General features: G+C 35.1%; 1 protein-coding gene across 1 annotated transcript; it reads right to left on the reverse strand.

Moving 5' to 3' along the window:
- Positions 1–2,170: 2,170 nt before the first annotated feature.
- LOC129565892 (uncharacterized) lies at positions 2,171–18,596 on the reverse strand. Its single transcript, XM_055441210.1, has 4 exons — positions 16,791–18,596; positions 9,785–10,110; positions 9,326–9,637; positions 2,171–8,865 (listed from the first exon to the last, which is right to left on the reverse strand). The coding sequence occupies exons 2-4, from the start codon at positions 10,104–10,106 to the stop codon at positions 8,696–8,698; spliced, it is 804 nt and encodes a 267-aa protein (XP_055297185.1). The 5' UTR covers positions 10,107–10,110; positions 16,791–18,596; the 3' UTR covers positions 2,171–8,695.
- Between the last annotated feature and the right edge of the window lie 538 nt (positions 18,597–19,134).

The raw sequence follows: 19,134 nt of genomic DNA on the forward strand, positions 1-19,134 counted from the left end.
AATGACTAATTTAGTGCGATAGTAACGTATGTGACAATGAGATTTGTTCATTTCATTTTGATTATTTACTGAAAAAAATGTGTCAATACACAACATATACAAATCCGTTTTTGCGTTTCAGACAATTTTAATAAACAACGCTTCGAGCGGTATGCTTATGTAGTACAGTCAAGACTTGATAATTCACGGATTTGTAATGGGTTCTTTCCCTTCTTTTCTGTGAAATTTCCATCGCATTATGGATACAGTTCCGAGAAGGATGAGATTTCAATGAGATTTGAGCACCCAAAACCAATGAACTGGATCAGAAATTCGCATCAATCGGAAGCATCACAAATTGTCATGTTTTTCTGATTCGCTTTCCATACAATTACGCATTCAATTCATTCAATTCGGCTATGTTTTCATCGATTTTTTGAACATCTGGATTTGTTGGCAGCAGTTTGCTGAAATAGCGAGTGTTGAAATACGCAACGATTAATTACGGTAAAGCTATAGAAAAGAATGCGGCAACTCTTCATTGTTATCAAATTGCTCCATCAAATTCATTGATTCAAAGATAGAACAACCAGTTCATACCATCAATTTAGACATACATAATAACGTCTGGTGAAGCCTCTATAAATGAAATCAAAGAACAAAATGCTCAACGTGCACTTCCTGACTGAATAAAATCACATTTGACCTTAAAAATTCTCGAACAAAAATAGATTGTATTAAGGCAATGTCGCAGTATATTTTTGAAGTTCGCGAATGGAGTTTTTTACTAATTGAACTAAATTAATGCAAGTTCAATGTAATTTCTTACATATTTGTTTTTGTCAAGTGAAAAGCAGTAAACTTCCACTAATTAACATAATTATTAACTGTCGAAACCACTTTTGCTCCTCGGTTCTGACTTGAAACATCTATTTTCCGTCCATCTTTTAGTGAGCGTGCGAAACTTTAGTACCCTTAAGTTATAATCAATTATAATCAAACTTTACAAATTAATTATGGCACGGTCATTATATTGAGTGAGGTTAATTTTTTTTGTTCATATTTCCCAGTATCTCGTTGCAGTGATTTTGGATTGGAAAAAACTTGCAGTGAATAATAAAACCTGATTAGGTGATTAAAATTATGGCATTATTTATCCAAAGAAGCACTCAAGGAATATCAGCTATTTTAATATCCAAATGGAATAACACAATACTTCAAAAGTAATTAACTTTTCCGCGAGCAGCGAACTCTTCTATGGAAGCGACACCTTCAATGACATTCTTCGCGAAGTTGTTGTGAACTGACGATAAGCATTCTTTTCGAGTGCCAATTATTTTTCTTTTACTTTGCTTAATCATATACACTTAGCTGAATGAATTGTGTTTTTTTGTAGAATTTTTGATGGAATGTTGACGAAACATTGCGGTGAATTCAACTTACATCTTATTCTGCTACCAGACACTGAACGTGGAATCATCTTCGTCGATTCTATGCAGCGATAGCTCCTGCAATCCTTTGTGTGAAATAATATATTCAACATCAATTCCAGGTATTTTCCATCATCATCATCATCATCATCATCATCATCATCATCATCATCATCACCGTCATCAGATGAAAATGTCTGCTTTGTATAATGTTCATTCGTTTTGCAACTCGGGCGAATGAACAACAACAACGCGAAAAATGTGTGAGAATAATTTTTCAATGTCTTCCACCAAGCGACTTATTCAATTTTATGCATGCAAACAAATGACATAAGTGAACAAACTTTGTCTCGGTTGTTGTCATTTGTCATTGATTATTTTTACCGCTTCCAAGTGCCATTTTCACTTCGCTCTGTATTTCATTTTCGTTTACATTAGATTTTTCTGGTATTTATTCAAATTCGAATAATCAACACGAAATGTAAATAAAAAAGATATGAAATGAATAAATATTGAAATAAAAGTTTGTTGCATTGCTCAGCGACAACTGACAACAAGATTGATTGAGGGCAGGAAATGGGTGAAATTGAAGAAAAAAAAAATCGCGAGATGCCTTGCGATAAAAAAGTCGTCGTCATGAACATAAAAACTTCCAAGTGTACCTACCTTTCTACCTTATTTCTCCTGCATCATGCTCACTTCAGCTACCGGTCCTACATGAACAAAAAAAAATGCAATCGACCACGAAGTAAACGCCCATGTTGTTTGCAATTTATTGATTGATTTTTATTTATTATTTGATTTAAATTTCAAAATATAGAAAAATCACAATTTACAGTCAAAAAGTTGTAGTAATTTTCATTAAGTTGTATTTTTTGTTGTTGTTGTTTCAAACGTTTATAGATATACGCATTGTATAAGTAAAAAATATATAAATAGCATGAAGATTTCACTAGATTTTCTTTGTTCTTTGTTTTATTTTCCTTTTTTTTGGTTCAGTTGATCAAATCGAATTAAGTGTGGAATGTCGTGAGTTTGTTTACCCTGCGTTTTGCACTTGAAACCAGTTCATAATGGCAAGAGTTGATTAAATTAGACTCCTGTAGAATGAAACGCGCAGTAAACTCCTTGAGATGAAAGCTCGCACAACACTGCACACTCACTCGACGCTTGCAGCATTCCAGCGTGAATAAACGGTGAATTCGGTGTAATAAGTTGTTCCAACCTCTTGAAAATGTTTTGCATTCTTTTCATTGGAAGTTTTCGCGATATTTCCATGACATTTAAATTCAATTATTCGGATGCAAGGTATTGTTCACATTTTTCTACTTCAACGCGTCTTCTTACACCGAACTCACTGTCGTTTGAAACATCGAATGATTTTCGTATCTGCATTAAGCACTTGATTTGAATTTGACACGCTTTCATACATTCCATGGCGTATAGAGAGTTGAATTCTATACATTTTGTGCATGAATGAAAAAATAAAAATCATTTTCGAACAAATCAACGCTGAAATGCTTCTTTTTTCATCATTTAATTAAATAGCGTTTTGTAAAATTTGCACCTATTTTCTCTTTACATCGTGTGTTCTAGTCGTTTAAAATCGATGTTTTTTGAGCTCTAACTACAAATCAAACGGAAAATGTTCTTCGATCAAAATCGTCGCTGCGGCAGAGCGACTCACTCATCGAAACAATCGATAGTGAAGAAACAAAAAAAGAGAGGAGAGAGAGAGAGAGAGACAAGGAGACATTGACTGTCTGAATGTCCAACAGATAGACCCATCTCCGCCTAACAAAACAAAAATATTTAGCTAAAAATGAAAATCAAACAACAACGACAGAAGAAAAATCAAATCACTAATCAGTTTCTTTGTTTTTAGCACAATAATTTTTTGTTTGATTTTTGAGTTCAAAGTACTATATAATGGTAGTAGTATAAAACGAATTTCCTTAGAATATTTGGTTAGTTGCTAGTTACACGAGAGAAAAAAAATTAAATGCTGTAGCTTTTCGCTTTAAAATATTTGTATCAACAGAAATGAAAAGGTGTGCATTTAAAATGTCATAAGTCGCTTAAGTAAAAATAGAGAGTCTAAATATATATTCTTATGCAATAGAATGTTTTCTTGATTTCAATCAATTTTTCCACCTCATCTAATCTTCTGGTTCTCTTTTTTTTCTTCTTCATTTTCTAAACATGTTAAAATTCGGTTTAAAAACATTTTTTTTTTGTTAATTCGCAGAACTGGTCAAAAATATTCACTTATCGATATTGATGTGTGATGTGATTGTATGTGAATGATATATCGGTTAAGAGTCGATAAAATTGATGTCATTTTATTCTCCCATTCTCTATCATTGGCTAAGTTTAAAATTAGAAATGAATTGAGAATATTTAAAAAAAAAATCGTTGCATGCTTTTGTCAGAGGAAAAACGATGATTGCATTTGCAATCATATATGTGATTCCAAGTTACAACTTGTGATGTACATAATTTGAATACGAAGACTGTGTAAGTGCCAGATAGCGACATTATAAATGGAAAATCGCAGTGGATACAAAATTAAAGTTTGAATTTTAAACCACATACATTGTACACATTGGTAATTATGTTAGTTTGGAATTTGCCACCGCCAAACATTTTCTCTATCGAACAATTCCGAATCGTTGCTCATTGCAATTAGGGGGAAAAAAATCACCGATGCATGCCCGTGTGAAAAAAAAATGACTGACTGACTATAACTTCAGTTGACTTTAGTTGATTGAATTTATATTTTTGTTCTAAGAAAATCACTTGGTCCCAAATGAAGCAACTTAGATTGTAACTTCAAATGATTTCAGTTAACTATGATAGACTTACACTACACTTTGTACTGAAATGTCAATCAAAGTAAGTCATTTTTGTCCCAAATTAGTTAACTGACTGCTCAGTTACTATTTTTTCACACGGGTGTTTAGCATTTGATTCGATTGGATTTGTTTTCGATTCGGTTGAATTCAATTCGATTTTGCCCCATACAGTACTCGACAACTTTCGACTGCAACATTTTAATAAGATAACGAAGACTCGAATCGAAAATGTAGATTTAATATTCGATTTTCAATTTTCAATTTATTCCGTTCAATGTCTATGTGTTCGAATAGAAGAAATGGTAATTTATGTTCCTGAAATGGCTTCATCGAATCCACTGAATGCTCCAAATTTTTCCTGTCAAATTAAAACGTTATGAAATAATATTTTCCACGAAAATCAACACACGGTAAATTGATAGCAAATGAAATAGTCAACAACAAAGCAAAAATTCGTAGAAAAGAATTAAGTTGCGACACATTCCAAAGAAAATGTATACCAAAAGCCGTTCAACCCCATCGATACGAATGTATGTTCTTCTTTATTACTTTCATAGAATTTGAACGCGCGCGCGCGCGTCGGTGTGCTTCTATCTGTTTATATGCTGTCGTAGGTTAACAAGTGAACATGCCCTTCTGGATCATTCCACTTGATTTGTTTACGAAAACTGTTGCTTTTTACCGTGTTTTCTTCGTTCCGGTATGATATTGAGTGATTTGTTGCAAAGTTACGTATGTGTGAATTTAGATAGAAAGAGACAGCAAACCAGAGATAGAGAGAGATTGTTTATGTTTTCCATGGCAAGGGCCAACAATATAGAATATATTTTGTTGGCGATTTTAAAGAGTCGACGTGTGCAATGGATTTTCAAATATTCATATATATGTTACTAAAGAATTTCACACAACGTTCATGTTCATATCATAATAATTACTGGCACAGAATTTGTTGGAACCCATATATTTTTTATGTCTATATTTATGATTTAATTTCTTACTTTAATAGTAGTGTTGAAATGAAAAACTGAATCAATTTAAGGCTCAAAGAGTTTTACATACATATACAGGCTTACGAAATATGCTTCAAGTTTGGTATTATATGCGTTATGCGTTATGTGTTCAGAAATAGGCATTCAGTATATATATGTTATTTTATGATTAATATGTTAATAAGAGCGCCGCACGTGCACGCAGGTATTGACTTTCATCTTTGTGGGCGCGAGCCGCCGTCCTTATTGAATATTGTACAAATTAGTAAATGTTGCGCAATATTTCTGTGTATGTGCGGTGTATAAGGAATGAGCTGTTTGCTTTTTAGATTTAAATTGGAAAGACACTACAGATTTTTATTTTCTCGAAAAAAAGCGTTGTTTAGAAAGAAACAATGTGTTCGTTCAAAGTTTTTCTTTGCATAGATCGCTTTGTTTTACAAATTCCATTTCCATGCGAAAAATTTGCATCAAATTGTTTGTTCTTTTTTCAAAAGTTGTTGTGAACTGTTTTCAAGTTACAGTACCTAATCAAATCAATAATTTAAAATACATCGACTGTAAAAGTGTTTGCCACAATAAATATATATCATTTCGTTCAACGTGCTTTAAAATTAAACTCCGAAGAAATAATGTATTACATAGTAGACTGAGTGTCGTCACCAAAGTCGTGCTTTTGTACACAGTAAGCATTTTCATTTTAGTTCAAAATGTAATAATTTTTGCGTAGATTCACCCTAAGCAAACATTTTGGTTCACGAATTTTCATGTGTATGCATTGTAAGAATTTGCTAAGTAAGTCTTTCCGGCGAAAGCTCACGTAAAGGATACATAATTTCATTTAATATTTATTATATATATATATTTTTCGTACGTAGTAAAAATGCCATGGTAGTATGTGTTCAGCATTTCTAAAATGAATTTAGTTGGGGATGGTTGGTAAATAAGAGGGATTTGCAAAAAAAAATAAGTATTTTTGCGGTACTGACCCATTTACAAAACGATAAATTGGGTGTGCGAATGAAAAGGCTATAGGTGGTGGTGAGGGTGGAAATGATGGTAATTTTTCATGAAATTATGGTGATTTACATACATTTTTGTTTTTTTTTTTCGTCTTCTCATTTCTTTTCATTTAAATAATCGTACATCATTTCAACACCCTGCAACGTATATTGAATAATATGTTTTGACCGTCGTCGTTTTTCCTCCTTGATACAACGAAAAATGAACTATATCGATTATATAATATTCACTACAATCGACGGAGAGGCGGAGTTTAGAAAGTGATATAGCATCCAACAATTACCGACTATTATATTTCGATGTGTTTAATATCTAATGACATCCATTGCAAACATACAAATTGAATTTCATTGAATGAAAATTAAATATCATTTGCAAATGAAACATCAATGCACAACCCTTGCACCACACTAACAAAACAAAGTAAAACACGAATTTGCGATGAGCGCATTCAGTAAAGTTCATTTCAATTCTTTACATCGTTAAACGCACTCATGAACGCGACAAATTGAACGCATCAACAATGTTCCGTAATGAAAGAAAAAATTTTTACTTATAAAATTGATGTTTATCACGTGCTACGCTCTCACAAAAATCAATTTTGCACATTCGTGACATTTTTATTTTTTTGTCTACTTTATTAACAAATATAAAAAAGATTCAATAATACATTGAACGATCTGTGTCACAACTTTTGACACTTGTCTCGTAGCGCTAGAAGTGAGCTGTCAGACGCTTAGATCGCAGGACCTTCACATCGATGGCATACGAAAAATTCGATGCTACAAAATTGAATAGATAGAAAAGTGGATTTCAATTTCCCGCATGATTACATATCATATATGAGCTACAAACTTTTCCTCTTGAATTTATTTTCACTTCCTTATAAGCTTCAAAGAAAAAAAAAACATAACAATAACTGAGCTCAACAAATACACATCCACAGATAGGAGAGGAAAGGTTGACAAATACAAAAGCGAGCGATATTAATATGATTGTGTATGTGTGTATAGTAATGTTACCATGTGTACTGATTTTATCAGTACTATACTGATTTTTGGCCAATTTTTTTGTTCGATACTGATTTTTACCGAATACTGATTTTTTAATCTTCATACTGATTTTATACTGATTTTTGAAATTTTGAGATTTTGTACAGAAATACTTAACTTTTGGCAGAAAAATTTATGTTTCTGTTAAAGAAAATTGTCAAAAAAAGCTCAGAAAAGCACGAAACGCAATTATCCCGAGACACGTCATACAAAACATAAGAAAATTGAAAGAGAACTTTTACAATTTATCTTACGTGTTTTCGGAAAATTTAGTTTTTTCTTTGCTCTCATGCTTTTCTTTGAGCTCGTATTTATATTCCTGAGAATTTGGTATAGCTGCAAAATACTTGGACAGATTGAAAAAAATCAGAAGTTCTATGTACGAGTGAAACGAGAACATCAATGACATTGGAAACACTAATTGCTGCGGTGCCAAAAATTTTCGATCACGTTTTATATTTCTTATTAATATTTTTATTCTATATATAAAACAAAACGTATCATTCAAAAAATTTCACACCAAATCGAATATGCGTTCTATTTCCTTGGTACTTCCACTCCTAGAACGTATTTTCGCTAGAGTGAACAAAATTAGAAGAAAAAGAAAGTTTGCGTCTTGATATAAATACTTTAAGGTCAACAAATAGTTGGATTCATTGGTTTTAAGCCCTTTTTTTGACTTAAAACTCATTACATCAATGAAATTTTGATATTTGCTTGGGTTTAAGCGTTTTCGGCATATACTGATTTTCTGAACAGCATACTGATTTTTTGGCCAAAGATGGTAAGCAAGTACTGATTTTTCAGCAAAATGACATGGTAACATTAGTGTATAGGTGACTTTTTGGAAACCATGGATATACATTTTAACTTACTCTCTCCCCGAATAAAACGTAGAAATGGCCGCCGATCTTGGTCGATTTTCAGAATTTTTGCTATATTTATCGAACCACTTGATGAGTTAACATCTTCCAAAAAATATAAAATTTGTTAAAATCCGTTCAGTGGCTCAAAAGTTATAGGAAAAATTTCGAATGCCCTCTTCAATCGGCGACCAAAATTGACCGCCTAGGAAATGGTACCTTAAGGCTTTGCATATACCTTGTGTATACATTCATAGGAGTTTTTTTTTTCTTTATCCTGTCTTTCGCAAATGTTTACAGCAAAAAAAAACAGTAACAATATTCGTTCGCTCCTATGCATACATACGTAAAGGTCTAGATGCCTTATGAACCGTTTCTTTTGTTCACTTGGGTCATCATCTGTTCATCATCATCTTCATGGGATAATCTTTTATGGTGTTGGAAATTTGTTTTCTCGAAACTATTCCGCATTGATAGATATTCTAAATTATTTACGCTTTTATTTTAGATACGTGTTACGTGCACGGTGACCGTGTGTCCGTTGCCCAGCAGATGTTTCTTATCATGTGCATCGTGTTCGTGCGAAATAAAATCACGCTGTTGCCGGTCGTCACAGTAGTTGCCATCTTCTTCGAGAATCTTTTCTAGCAGCATCTCGCCCGATGTCCCATTCTCTGTATATGTATGTGTGTGTATTTGTGTTGGTGTTTGTTTTAGCACAGCGATAATGCATACGCACGTGATTTCGTTGGCGATTTGTGTTCGTGTTGTTGTTTTATTGTTTTTGTGATGTGGATATTCGTAATTTGGATCATTGGGAGGTAACATGTCGCAAATCAAATTTGGGCCAGTTCAATGTGAGGAAAAACATTAGTGTTGATGTAAAAAATTAAGAATAGATTCACTGTTATATCATTAAGTGCTCTCTCAGTGCTAGGTATAATGGAATTTTGTGCTTTGTTTTTATTTTATTTTTGTTAAATTTTTTTTTTTTTTTTGGTTACTGTGGGTTTTCAGAATTTTTGGTTTGGTATTTCTGATTTAGGTTATCGCACAATCCGCGAACGGAAGACTCTCGCCCGTGAGAACATCTAATTTAATTGTGTGTAACTGACAAATGGATAGGTTCATTACCGTTTGGAGTGGTCGGGGTTACAACTTCACTAGTAATCGGGGTAATATTCGATTTTGATTGCGATAGTTCGTCGGCCGTTGTTAGTGTTTGTTTCATTCGTCGATTATGGCGTGTCGTTAAACCGCCCGTTTCTAAATCACGTTCCAAACGATGACCAGAACGTGAACGTGTTAGCTGTCGTTGCACATATTCCTCTAAATCATCCTCTTCGCGCTTGCTAATCAAACAATTTAGCACAATCAAAAAGATGCCGAGAATTACGGCAAATAGACCTGTTGCAACTAATTCGTTCCACCATGCGGTCGGTTTACCTATTCAAATGTGTGTGATATTGATGAAATTTCAAACGGAAATAAAAGGAAAGAAAAACCGAAATTGATTGGACATATCAAAACGATGCATTACATTTAATCAACGGGGGACGAAAATGAAAGGAAAATCTGTGGTTGACAACTTACCAGGTGTTCCTACGCCCGATAAATCATTCGGCAATAGTCCAGCGCCTAGCAAAAATATGCCAAACACTACGAAAACCACACCGATGTGCAGCATCCCGATGCTGGTCACTACTTTTGTATCGAGCATTGTGCTACCATTCGGCCCACTCGCATGCGGATGTCGATTTTTACGACGCGTTGAACCATGGAATGAATGATGAGTATCACCACTTTCCGAGCTATGTGTACTTAATCGTCGTTCACGTTCCCGTGCAGCCACTTCTCGTCGATGACGTTGACGCTTAATCGCCATCGCCGAATGAATACCCGCAACTGCATGCATTTTACTAGATTCCACCATAAACGAAACAAAATTGTCACACAACTTTAATCCCCTTAATGATTCGCAAACTGATGAAATTTTCTTGATATTAAAAGTGGCTTAATTTAAAGAAAACACCCTGCTCACAACATTGATTACATAAGATAGAACATTTTGGTTGTAATGGAGCGATTTTCCAACTGAATAACTGGCGCAAGGTTAATCATGTGTTTCAATGTTTTCATATGTTTTTTTTTCTTCTATTTTGTTCATTTCGATGGGAGTTAAACTCGCATTCATTCAATGGCACCAATCACATCCGATTAACCGATAAATGATACGTATAACAAGCGCGGTAGCAACACTGTATGTGGCTGCAATCGAGTAGTTTGCTATTAATCATATTGAATGATATCCGTTCAATTAATGGAAACGTAGATAAAAAGTGCTTATCATTTAAAGCGAGCGCGATAATCCAATGAAACCCGAAAAAAGAACAGGACAAAACCCATTAATCACTGTCTCTGTGATCCATTTCATGGTAAACTATCATGGAGCATGTCATTTAATAAAAGAAAGCCAACAAAGCGTTACCGAGATTTCGGAGAGTGGTTTTTTTTGCAGCGGAATATTACATTTTTCAAGTAATTTCCCTTGAAAAGCGGAATTTTCTGCATATTTTTAGGATCAATCTTTTCGCCTTGATAATTGAGCGAAATATTGTTAGGAGGAAGCCAAAAAAGAAAAATAGAGATGAAGACGCAAAGCTGAATGCGAAAGGCTGAATACCTCAAATTTGAAGGAGCTTACCATCTCGAGAAAAAAAACTGTCATTCTGCTGACATTCATGCAACAAGCGAAAAAGAATCATAAAATTGAATTATAATTTTATTGCGTTCAATTTTATGTATTCACAAATATCGCCGAAATATATAAGGATATCGAAGTATGTGATTATGTTGATGCTGTGCATAAAATATGCTCGTAAAATAGGGCTCGATATTTTTTTTAAAGCGTCGAATTTCCCGGTGTCGTAATGCAACATATTCCTAGTGGGGTAATTTTTAATTTTCACATCAAACGCAAACAATCAACTATTTTTTCACGTTGCAAAGCTTCGGTCAGGTAGAAAAAATCATAAAAAATACTGTGTAACCATGGATGTGCACCATCAAATGTTGCCGTGATTTGTAATCATGGTCACTTCCTATCCTAAATGAGCATTAGCGGAATTTTTATATGTCAAGTCACAAAGGTATTTCATCAGATCCGGTGTGCACGGCGGAACGGGGGCTGCGACACGTTATGATAACAATGTCACTGTCGACAGAGTTTCGTGTTGCTATGATGAAACGAAGACCACCCAACGCCTATAAATCACGAATATTTACTCGAAAAGCCGTAAATCAACATTTAATTATCAACAACGTAAACAATCCACATTTACGACTCATCAATATATTCGCTGACTCTTTTTCTGCCTTTTTTTCCTCTTGTTGACATTGGAATGGAATGAAGAAAAGCATTGATTTCCCTTCAATCGTCTTCGTTCTTCGTCATCGTCAACATCATCCTCATTTTTGCCAAATAACAAAAGTAAACACATTCCATCTTGATGTTGAGGAAAATGCTCAGCACACGATACAATGGGCTTGATATACACAATAGCAACGAAGAAAATCGAGAGAAATGAGGCCGACGAAGCAGAAATTTTCTTGAAAGCTAATGGAAATAGCTTCCAGCAAACGAATGCAAAGAACAACAAAATAATGAGAAAAAGATAGCGGAGAAAGGAAAAAACAAACGAAAAAAATCATTTTCACGAAACTTACAAAACAAAACATTAAGCATGAGAACACACCGCACACTCGAATTTCAGCTAAACAGAACCAGCAGCAACAACAACAACGACGACAAAAAATATTTGCTGGCAAAACCAAAATACAAGCACACACAACAATATTATAACCGAGAAAATCAATAGGTTTAATGGGGAAAATGTGGAATAACATATATATTATGTGGATTTGAATGTTATTGTTGTAGTTATTTTTTTGTGCATTAGCAAATATCTCCGAGACTTAAATTTTATGATGTATTTTCAGAGTTGCCGGGTAAAACAAGAAGTCGACGACGACGACGACGACGACGACGACGACGACGAAAAAAAAACTTGTAATATACTCAAATATCATGGAATATTTGTGCGTATTCCAATGCAAATGTGTAATAAACCCTACTCATACAAACATAAATGCTAAAAGCTCCATGTATTAAGTGTGTTCGTTCTTTTTCGCTTTGTCGAATTCTCAATTGCGATGCTATCCGAATTTGTGTGTGAGTTTCGTATGTGTCCTCATTTGTAGTGTTCAAATTTGAGAATAGAGCAAAGCAGATATCGGAATAGACATAGGAACGGAGCAAGATAGCGATAGAGGAGAGAGGGAGGAGGAGGTGGTGGAGGAGACTGTTTTTTAGATGTGCAAAAATATTTTGCCGTCAGAGAAAAATATCTCTGTAAAAGATTAACCGCCTAAAAGCAAAACCAAATGTACTTTTCTTCTTTCCCGCTGCCATTTCACGTTTCATGTTTTATGAGCATTCAATTTTTAAGGAAAAGATCAAAAGTGGAGCATTTTTCGCTGTAGAAAATAGCTGCTAAAACAATAGCTATTGCAACATCCAAACCAATGCTTGCGAATTTTTTTGGACAACGTTTTCTATTTACAATTTATTTACATTTATTTTGAAAATGGTAATCTATTCCCTGCTCTCGAACAACGTAAACATGTTTTCCTTTCTTCATTTGGATGAAAACGAAGAAGGAGAATACGAGAGAAAAAATCACGCGCAACACAATGTAATAAGTTTCTCGCACTTTGGATTTCGCATACACTCCCTCGGAAATTCGTTGGAAAAAAGTATGATCAATAGATTGAGCGATGCCATAAACGACTTGTATGTCAAGACAAATGACGAAAGAAAACAAAAATATAAATCGATAGCCAATAAATAAATAAACAACAACAAAAAAATATTTTTCCATAAATAAGCTGTCATTATGTTTGAAAGAAGCCATAGTCGAAAATGAATTTTTACATCTAAATATAAAAAAAGAACCATCGAACATTTCGATCAATTGATGCAGCAGACGCAGGGAAAAATCGTAAGGCAGTTGACAGGGAGGAAAATGCCGGCACATCACCATTTAGACGTCAATTGACTCAAAAACAAATCAAATATGAGTATGTGACGCATACTCAAGTCCCCACAACATTTAATAGATGAAAACCGATTCGATACATCAACCGTGTGCTGGTTTGTTGTCAATAGGAATTGCAATTAGATAGAACAAAGGAAGAAGTAACGAAATCAATACGCATTCAATTTCCAAGTCGATTCACTAGATGTGAACACACATCAGTGAAACGGAAAAACGCGCGCGCACACACACATGCACATGAACATGAATAACATGGAGTGAACTGTAAGCATTCATTCCAGAGAGCTTTTAGTGTCAAATTAGTTGTCTTTTGGCTTTGAAATGAATACAGGTGAATTGAGTTGAGATAGACAGAGAGCTAACTTGAGAGACATAACACGCTTGAAATGATATTGGAAAATAAGAAAAAAAATGATATCGGATGATCATATACAATTTGCCGAGTCAGGCGTATACCTGAAAATCCCATATCTGAATTCAAGCACACACACACACACACACACACAGCTCCCAATTTCGATCTGTGAATTCAGACAAGAGAATGCCTAATGCCATTCAAATCCAAATGTAGATGAAGACGATTGTTTGGTAACAAGTACACACGATTTGTATAGCAAAACGAATGCACAAGCACTGTCTGCGTTCCCGAGAAAGGATAAAATGAATTACAATAAAAATAAATCAAATAAAACCCTTGTATTCGTTTCTTTCGTTCGGTTAAAACCTCCTAAATGCAAAAGGAGTTATTTTTCTCTTCGGAACAACGGCACATTTTCAGTTTGGCCTGTCTGACAAGTTCAACGGGGAATATGTTGTGTGTGTTTCCACTTGAATCGGTATCCATTAAACCGCAAACTATACACACATATTACGTTCGGTTTGAAAAAAAATATATTTTGGGACTAGCTTTGTGTATGCAGCACTCAAGAAAGCATTCGCCCTAAACACAACGATGAAATAAACATAAGATAAAATGACTAAGCATTCAATAAATAAATTTGGCAATTGACGGTGTCTGAAACAGCATTTCACTGTGATTGAATATTAAATCGACACAACGAACAAATACACAAATAGCCCACACACCGTGCGGTTTCGGTTCGTCCAATATTTTTATAAATCATTAATTTTGGCGTGTCTTATGCAAATGGTAGGCCCGTCACACGCATGTTATTATTGGATCAACTCACCGATTGAGTTGATTAAGTCTCTGAAAAGCAAACATATTAGGGCGTAATGAGTTTAGAAGTTAACGGTTGGTAAAAACAACAACATATTGACTTTTTTGTCGACCAAACCATTCATTTTTGATGTGATAGGGAAATAGATGCTATTATCTAAGAATCGAAACGTCGATTCCCAAATGTGACCGCCCCAAATGCCAACAGATGTAATTTGATGCTTCCCTTCGATTCAATATGCGTTAGCATCGTAATTTTCGAGCTAAACGAAAACATATTGAAATTACGACCGCAAAATACTAGACAATATATTCAATGAACATTGTGTACGAAAAAAGAATTTATCGTACGTACGTATAAAGTATATAACCTGCTGAATAGCTCAATGCAATTATCGGAAACAAAAAATTCAGTGAGCATTTAAATTGTCGACTGTCGTATAATTCTCAATTGTACGACATACGTATGAATTCCAAGCGCTTATTCCACATACATATTCGTCGTTCCCATCTTACATTTCGTTAGTCAGATGCAGTGCACATATATATACTCATTTTTAATTCTCTGGCGTATAAAACTCTGGTATGGATGGCACGTTTGCAATGGCTCTTTTGGTACATTAAGTTCGAATGTTATAGTATATGGTTCATATATTTGGTTTCTTTTGCCATTCACAGTCATTAGCCTAAAGGACTAAACGAGAAAAAAAACTAACTACACACTGGAATTTCCTTTATAGAATGTCAATTTCATGTGGGCGAGTAGGGCGGAGGGAGAGAGAGAGAGAGGAAGTATACACAATGGAGCAGGCACGGCAACCGAAAGAATTCAATTTAATGTTTATAAAAAATGTGTGCACTTCCTGGTCGAATCGATGTTCAATCATATCGTCGCATTCCTTTTGTGGTTGTTCCAAGAAGAAGAAGAAACAAATTTGCCGAAAGAACCATTATAAAAGAATGATGCCAAAAAGACAAGACACAATTTCATTTTATGTGTTTTCATCTCTTTTTTTCCCTTTGTCTTTCGATATCTCGCGTCAAAGAACAACACACAAATTTGTTCGCGCGATTTCTTCTGCAGTAGCTGCTGCTGCTGCTGCTGCTGATGTTTTCGTTGTCGGTATTTTCACAAGCGCCGTCGGTCTGAGCCATTGGAATGTGTTCAGAAGGCCGTTTCTTAGAGACACATATCGGCATTCTTTGGTATGATTAGGGCGGATCTTGGACACACCGAAGCCTGATGACGCCATTTACCAGAAAACCATCAACATACCATGGATATTTTTATTTACTTTCACACATTTTTTTTAATAACATCGTACACTGGATATTCAATGTGTAATATTTACTGAACATTTCGTTCAATTTGAGCGGTAGTCATGTTGTCAGTAAAAAGCATCACTTAATCGCATCAGTGAACAAACAACACCTCGTTTGCATCGCATCAATTCATTTAGTGATCTGGACGGCGTTTTCTTTCACATCTTCTTTTCGTTCTTTTTCTGTGCATACTCACATTAATGGATATTAATTTATGAGCGACAAGGCAAAAATGAATATTTAAACAGTGGCGACCAAGATGCAAAATAGATTGGTTGTAAGCGCAACTGAACCAGTTCCAGTACATAATGTCAAGTGAAGAATTATGCGGCATTTTTCAATGCGAGAGATAGAGAGAGAGACAATGTCCAATCCGCGCACACAATGGTGCGTGTGTATCTTGCAAGCTTTTATCGGGCAATTTCGTCGTCCGATGTAATTTGAGTGTAATTCAAGCGGAGTTCCGACTCGCTACGTCTCAAACGTAAATTGAAAAGATGTTGCGGGTTGAAAGCAGGGAAAAAGTACGCAACAAGATAATAATGAGTTTTTTTCTCTCTTTCTCTGTTGTGTTTGTTTGTTATGCATACTTTGTGATATACACTTTGAGGTCGTAAGGTTGTGTGGATTTTGCATGATACCGTGACAACATGCATTTCAGAAGATGAGGCTCATGTTCTGGTTAAAACGAGTGTGTCGCCTACAGGAGCCAAAATAATTGGCAAAGTGAACGGAGAGAAATAAAGCATTTTCTTTGTATTGAAATTAATTCTCCCGACAAAAAATACACACGTAACTGAAACCCACATACACACAGACGTAAACGGGTTATTCAAGTTGGTGTCCTTCAGTTCCATTCATTGTTTTATTCTTTTTCATTTTATAATCGATGTTTTCACATTTACACCACCGTACCACCATACATACATACACACACAAACAAACAATTATGCTAATTATGGTGTAGTCATAAAATTACCTGTTGGTAATTCAGTCGCTAGCTGCTATCGAAACCACCAACAAAAATAAATTATAATAATATTTTGTGACCTCCAGCCACAATACCTTTCCACGAACGAGAATCGGAGATTTTTTTTGACGTTCGTTTTTTTCTATCGTTGATTTTTCCTGCTTCGTTTTTTTTTCGCTCGCTCACAAATCGGCGAATGCTGACATTAACATGGATTTTTTTTTAAAAATCAGGAACCGAATCTCGGGCAGGTACACACTAACGAAATTTCGTACCACGTTCAAATCAATCACGTTCGCTCATACTCTCAGTCCCAGCGACGTGCATACAGCCAACACAATTTCATGGGAAATGCTGTCACGTTATTTTGCCCAATCCCAAAGCTTTGTGCCAATTATTTCAATATCAATCTATTGCGTGCACTTTGTTTGTTCGTTTTTCTAAAATGTAACTTATCGTCGTCTTGACGCTTTGCTCTTTGTTGATGGAATCAAAAGACGAATGTGCTTCACACCCACCCAAACAATTCACTGGAAACAGCAAACACAAAAGTCCATGCCCACAAGTGTGCTAGCTCTTGAAATCACGCTTCACTTAAACGGTCTTTTTTCAGTTGCTGTTTAGATTGCGGCTCATTGATAACAGCCCGGCAAACTGTGTCTATGCTTCTTACTTTTTTGTCATTCGAAGCGAGCGAGAAGAAAAAAGCACTTGGGATTGTTGTTGTTTTTTTTATTGTTTAGGCGCAGTGTAACCACTTTGTTCTGCGCTCTTGTTTGTATTGAAATTCGATTTGGAGGCGCGTTCAGGAAACAATATCATATCATTTTCTTCTGAATTACACTCGATAAGAACCGATAAGAACACTTTCAAAAGTATTTCAGCATCGTCGTTGGCTCTGTGAATCGGCTTTTGTCGCGTTGCTTTTTCTTCTTCTTCTTTTATCTGTGTTCACCTCACGAGAATAATACGATTATGGTCAAATTCAAAGCATTTAGAGTTGAAAAAAAGACGCTTGAATCAAGAAATCACTTCACAATGGTTTCCGGCCCCGTTCATGGAATTAAATGCGATTTTTCCTTTCGACGCACATCACACACACAATATGAGTTGTCATTTGTTCTTTTTTTCCTTTTCGTTGGTTTCAAATGAAAATGACACACAATTTTTGCAAACACAGACTAAAAGCTAAACAAAAAGAACGAGAATATTCAACTTTGGAAATGGTTTCGATTCAATTCGTTTTGGTTATATTTGATTTGCGATTCTCTTTCTCTTCGTTCACAAGAATGATGGCAAAATGAATACAATGTTTTTGCTGAAGCCCGTCATAATGAATTGGCAACCTTTTGAGTTAATGAGATTCGACTGTTGATTATCGTTTGTGTGTTTGTAAGTGGGATTTCAATGTTGTGTACAGCTTTTTGGTCGCATTGATTATCTGCTTGTCAGTTCACATTACACTAAAAAAAACAACAATGTTTCGTCGATTTTTTTTTTTACCGAAGCACAATATTGTGTGTGTGCAAATATGAAAAATGGAAAACAGTTTTTTTTCTCCTTTTTTTGTTGTTGTTTTTTTTTCAAATCACTCGTCGTCTAATAATTATGTTTTTGGTCGATATAATCCATTTATTTTACTTAATGTATTCGATGGAAAGAAAAAAAAGATGAAATAGGGCACAATTTACTTGGACTACTGCTGGCTGCTGCAAAAATTTTTTTTCTTCTAATATCCTACTGTACTTGGTAGCAAAGAGATGTGCGCGCGATTGTATATTCCCATGTAAGCGATATGAAGGAAATGAGTGTACTGAGCCATGATTGCCGCATGGATGTGACTATGAGGCCCCCAAACACGATGGTTCATCGATGGATGAATTTCACGCATCGCCCGTACATGTTTGCGCTGCATGAACTCGATTTATGGTGCTGATTCATCGGTATGCGTCGAGCATGGTTGGTGGTTGTTTCTCTTTCATTTCCGTTTTACGACTTATTGTTAAACAGGTTTTTGGCTTTGCGTTGCGTCGTGCCGCGTCAAAAGCACACGTTCTACCATTTAGCTCTATGTTCAAGTGTATGTGTGTTAGAAAGCGCGCATATTGTTGGCGCTCTCGTATTTGTCACATAAATGTATTGCGTTTTTTTCCGCGCACATACACCGACCGCTTCGAGTATCCTGTACAGGGTTTTGTGAACTGTATATGCATTTTGTGTGTTCGCTGTTTGGATAAATGGTAAAAGCGTAGAAAAGAACAAATGGAAAGAATAATAAATGTCCCATCCCGAACCGATCTCATGGTTTTGTAAATATGTTGATAATGTAATTGCACATTTTGTACTATGATAG

Source organism: Sitodiplosis mosellana, unplaced genomic scaffold (genome assembly GCF_009176505.1).
Source record: "Sitodiplosis mosellana isolate CC-2019 unplaced genomic scaffold, AAFC_SMos_1.0 Smas_scaffold_3, whole genome shotgun sequence".
NCBI classification, from domain to species: domain Eukaryota; kingdom Metazoa; phylum Arthropoda; class Insecta; order Diptera; family Cecidomyiidae; genus Sitodiplosis; species Sitodiplosis mosellana.

Coding starts and splice junctions, on each gene's coding strand:
- LOC129565892 (XM_055441210.1), bottom strand. CDS start 10,106: ATGCATGCAGTTGCGGGTATTCATTCGGCGATGGCGATTAAGCGTCAA. Junction 9,638..9,784: donor ATCGGGCGTAGGAACACCTG/GTAAGTTGTCAA, acceptor ACATTTGAATAG/GTAAACCGACCGCATGGTGG. Junction 8,866..9,325: donor AACCCCGACCACTCCAAACG/GTAATGAACCTA, acceptor ATACATATACAG/AGAATGGGACATCGGGCGAG.